A 4,766-nucleotide genomic window follows, 5' to 3' on the forward strand; every position below is an offset into this window, starting at 1 on the left:
TTTTAATTATTTATAGAATATTATATTAAATATACTTCTTGTTTCAGTTTTTATGCTTTAAACAATTTTTTCGTCATATTTGACTCTTAAGTGTTCTGTACACTCTTGATATTGTTATTATTTAAATTAAGAGTTCTTTGTTCTCATAATAAAAATATGAGATTTTGAAAATAATTTCTTCTTTTCACGTTTTTATCCGATCCCTTTTCACTTATTGCAAAATATTTTTTGTGCTACGACATTTCTGACTTTCGAACTCAAAAATTCTTTTTTTTTTTAGTTTTAAAATGACAGATTTAAAAAAATAATAGTTAAAATCGATGCACTACAATCTGAGATACAAGTAAAAAAGAACATTGGGTTAGAAATATCCGGATGTGGGAAGATAAGAATTTTTTTGAAATATAATTATTAAACTTAAGAATGAATTTAAGGATAAATTAAAAATTTATCGAAAGTTTCTTAAAGTACAAACTTTATTCCTGAGAACGAAAAAAAGCTTTTAAAAAAATCATTTTTTACGGAATTATATTTACTTAAAGTTATGCAAAATTTTAAATTTTGATATAAAATGTTATGATAATTTACTTGATAAGTGTAATATTAATTTTATATTACTTTTATTTAAAGTTTACCTTTTTTATTATGTATATCTTAAATTAGTTATGAAAATATAATTTTTGTACATGGCCATTTACGTTCTATAGAACGTATATATAAAATGATATACAATATGTATATGCAATATATAATATTTAAAAAGTACCTGCAATGTATTTAGATTTTATTTATAAAATTAATTAATTTATATTTAGGTGTTTATAAAAAATATGTATATTTCTCTATATATCCGTATTTACTTATATTTTTCTTCAAATAACTATGATTACATCCAATCATTTAAAAAAATTATTTTCTTGCAACGCTTTATTACTAATGTAACACTATGTGTTATAATTACAGAAGAAAAACATAATAAAGCTAGTTCTGATTTTAATTCAATACTTAAAAATTATATGTGTCACAGAAATGTGCTTATGACTAAAAGTTCTGTTAATCTTCTTTTTTACAGATGGAACCCAGCGTTACTCAAGAAAAAAAATGGGAACGAACAGGCACAATCTATCAGGTATGATATAAAATTTTTTTACACACTTGTAAAAATAGAGATTACACATAATTCTTCTTTCGATTAATTGTTTCCCGTAAAAAAACGAAGTTTAATTGAATTTAATGTGTATATTATATCTTCATGGATGAAAGAGAGAAGAGACAGAGAGAGAGAGAGAGAGAGAGAGAGAGAGAGAGAGAGAGAGAGAGAGAGATAATATCACATATTACTTATTAAATCAGAAAGACATAAATTACTTCTAAAAATAACGAGCCTATTTTTCTGATATTATCAATCGCTGACGTACATTACTTCTCAAAATAACGAGTCTAATTTTCAGATATTATCAATTATTGCTTTATCAATCTATATCAAAAGCAAATATCTACTAAATATGATATTAACTATAATTAATTTAGTTTATAATTTGCTGCTGAATTAATTTATTCTTGCGCGGATAAGGTAATACTGAATACGCATTTAATATATTTTGATAATTGAAATATGATGATTTCGCAATAGATATGTCATTTTTTCTCTCTGTAATTTTTAAGATATTTATTGTGGTGACCCGAGAATTTGCGTACTGTTTGATTTTCTGTCGAATAATCTTGCAATTGAGAGATGTAGTGATAAAGATAAAATGTAAATTGAATGACGAAATAGAGAAACCAGATATGTAGTGCAACAGATTTCCTAGTCCATTCGATTCTATCAATAATAAGTTATGTAAATTGTTAGGAAATGTTTATGTAACTCATAAGCGACCGTTAATCACAAAAAAAGTTTGCAGATTTTATCATGTTAACCTTGTAGTAACAATCACACATTAGTTATAGATATACAGATAAAAACGACAACAAATATCTCGTTTCGTTCGAAAAAGACATCGCCTTTTTTGGTTCTAAATTGTGCTGTCATACATTATATTTGCATTTTCTTTTACAAACTCATAGAGCATATTTCTCGATTTTATATAAAATAGCGATCATTACTTTGTGCAAAATAGAAAAATTGTTTGATGCAAAAACTATTCTCTTCTATGTTTTATCACACAAAAATAGAAATTAAAATGTTTTAAAATCAGCGATATTTTTAAGATATTAGGTATTCCAGTTAGTTTTAAAGAATTTTTAGCCAAAAAAAACACATTTATTTTAGGGAGATATTAAATTATATTTTATTTAAAATATATTTTCCATCGCTAGCTACAACTTTTTCTCATTTATCTGGCAATAAACAGATTCCGCAATAAAAAAAGTATTCGTTCTTCGAAGCAATCTATTCATCGAGTTATTTTTTTATTTCATCATATCTTTTGTAGTGCTGGTCGTGCTGCATTGAAATAAATAATAATCTGAAGGAACACAGTCTAGTAAATATGCGGCATGTGGTAAAATTTTCCATTGAAATGCTGCTAACGTGTCTTTAATTGTTTTTGCAACGTGTTGAGCATTATCGCGCAACAAAATCTTAACGTTTTTTTGAGCTGTACGTTTCTGGTTCAAAGCATGACTTAAATTGATTAATTGTTGTTGATAACGCTCAGCAATAATTGTTTGATTTGGTTTTAGCAATAATTTTTTACGCTTAAAATTATCAAAGTAGATCCATTTTTCATCGCCGGTCACTATTTGATACAAAAACTGCTTCTTTTTGTGACAAGAAAGCAATATTAAATGATTTTGAATAGCCAATTTAGACAATTCATGCGGAACCTATTTTGCCTTTTTTTCTAAATCTTTTCCATTGCTTATAAACGATCAGAAATGGTTAATTTGTCAACATTTAATGCTTCAGCTAATTTTTCAAGCGTTTGAGTTGAGTTTTTATCCAACAATGCTTGCAATTTGGCATCTTCGAATTTTTTTGATCTGAACATTTTTTGTCTTTCAAAGTTACGAGGGATGCACTGAATATCCAAAAAGTATCAAAAGATACCCGGTATTATCCGGCACTTTTTTACCATCCGATCGGATAATTGAATATTATTAATATCCGGGAATATATCAAAATTTTATATTATTAAATTGTTGATTTTTATTATAACAAATGTTCTATAAATAAGTATGTATTCTCATAACTATAATATCTTATATATTGTTGCAAAATTACAATTTGATTCTCTACAGTTTTCAGTTTTTTTTTTTCTTAGAAAACCTTGTCTTGGATATCCAATCGGATATTTGACTCAAAAAATTGCTTTTCCGGATATCCAATGTTATATTCTTTTCAGATATTCCATATTCGGTATCCGGTAATTTTACGATCCAACGCATCCCTAAAAATCACTTTTAAATTGTTGATATCAGTACTCACATATTTTAATTAATGGAGCAGACTCAGAGTAAAACTGAAAACATAATGAAAAGTATAGGAAATAATAAATAAGAACAGGAAATAACAAATTTCAATCTATCAGAAACCATATACATACTAAAATGGAGGCTTTATGATAGATTGAAATCTCTTATTCTCTGTTCATATTGTTTGTGTTTTTCACTGTGTTTCCAACTTTAGTTTCTGAAATGAATTGGTGAGCTATGGTAACCGTTTTCTTCATATCAAAACAGTAAAGTAGATGACGAAAATATTCTTTATCACGTTTCATTTTCAATCGCATTAAAAAGTACGATTATGTTTATGCACAGAACGAATGCACAGAACCTGTGTCAAATTATTTGTAAAAATATCCAAGCTTTGAAATAACATACTCAATTTCAAAATATTTTTAATAAATCTGTAACTATAGCCATCTGTATAGTAAACCCTCAAAACTAACATCTAATATTTATTGTGATGATGATCAGTCTGAGAATTTACGCATTGTTTGATTTTCTGTAGAATGATTTTGGAACTTTATATAATACATTTCAATTTCCCACCATTTTTAATGAGATTTTTAATAAGATTTTCTTACGTAAAATTATTGGACAAGAAAGAAATATATTATGTATATATAGGGTGTCTTATTTTAAAGAATCTATGGAAATATTTTCGAAACACTGCGTTAAATCGAAAAATATTTTAGACAAAAGTTTTTTTACTTTGAAGGGGACATAAGATCATATCATTTGTTTTACATTGGGTAGTGTTGTCAAGGTCAAAGTAAGATCACTTTGAATTTTTTAAATAGACATCTTGGATAATGTTAATGCCGGCGATGCTGTAATTTTCAAGCCCTATAACTTGCAAAATACTTAATGAAAAATATTTTATTATAGTGTTTTGAAAAGCTCTCGAGGTAAGCTATAAGAATATGTAATAAAAATTAGAGATTCCATTTTAAAAATTCAAAGTGATTTTACCCTGACCTTGACAACGTCACTCAATGTCAAATAAATGATATCATCTTATGTGCTTCTCGAAGTCAAAAAATTTTCATCTGAAACATTTTTCAATTTAACGTAATGTTTCCGAGATATTTCCATGGATACTTTAAAATGAGATATCCTTACACACACACACACACACACGCGCGCGCGTGCGTGGTTGGCGAATTAATTGAATTTTGCTGTGAAATCGGCCGCCATCTTGGATACACCATTTCGAATTCAGAAAAAAGCCAGACAGCTTTTGAAAGTACAATAGATGTAGACGAACTTTAATTTGAGCAGACCTCATTTTTTTCAAAACTGTTCTGGGTAGAGTGGGT

General features: G+C 27.2%; 1 protein-coding gene across 4 annotated transcripts in view; it reads left to right on the forward strand.

Moving 5' to 3' along the window:
• LOC108755577 (facilitated trehalose transporter Tret1-2 homolog) overlaps positions 1-4,766 on the forward strand; it is a 37,905-nt gene that overhangs the window by 22,305 nt on the left and 10,834 nt on the right. For all 4 annotated transcript variants that reach the window (XM_018498667.1, XM_018498665.1, XM_018498664.1 and 1 more), the window contains one exon: positions 1,073-1,129. In XM_018498667.1, coding sequence (XP_018354169.1) covers positions 1,073-1,129 — 57 coding nt within the window. The remainder of the gene's footprint in view (positions 1-1,072; positions 1,130-4,766) is intronic.

This window comes from Trachymyrmex septentrionalis, unplaced genomic scaffold (genome assembly GCF_001594115.1).
Source record: "Trachymyrmex septentrionalis isolate Tsep2-gDNA-1 unplaced genomic scaffold, Tsep1.0 scaffold89, whole genome shotgun sequence".
In the NCBI taxonomy this organism is placed as follows: domain Eukaryota; kingdom Metazoa; phylum Arthropoda; class Insecta; order Hymenoptera; family Formicidae; genus Trachymyrmex; species Trachymyrmex septentrionalis.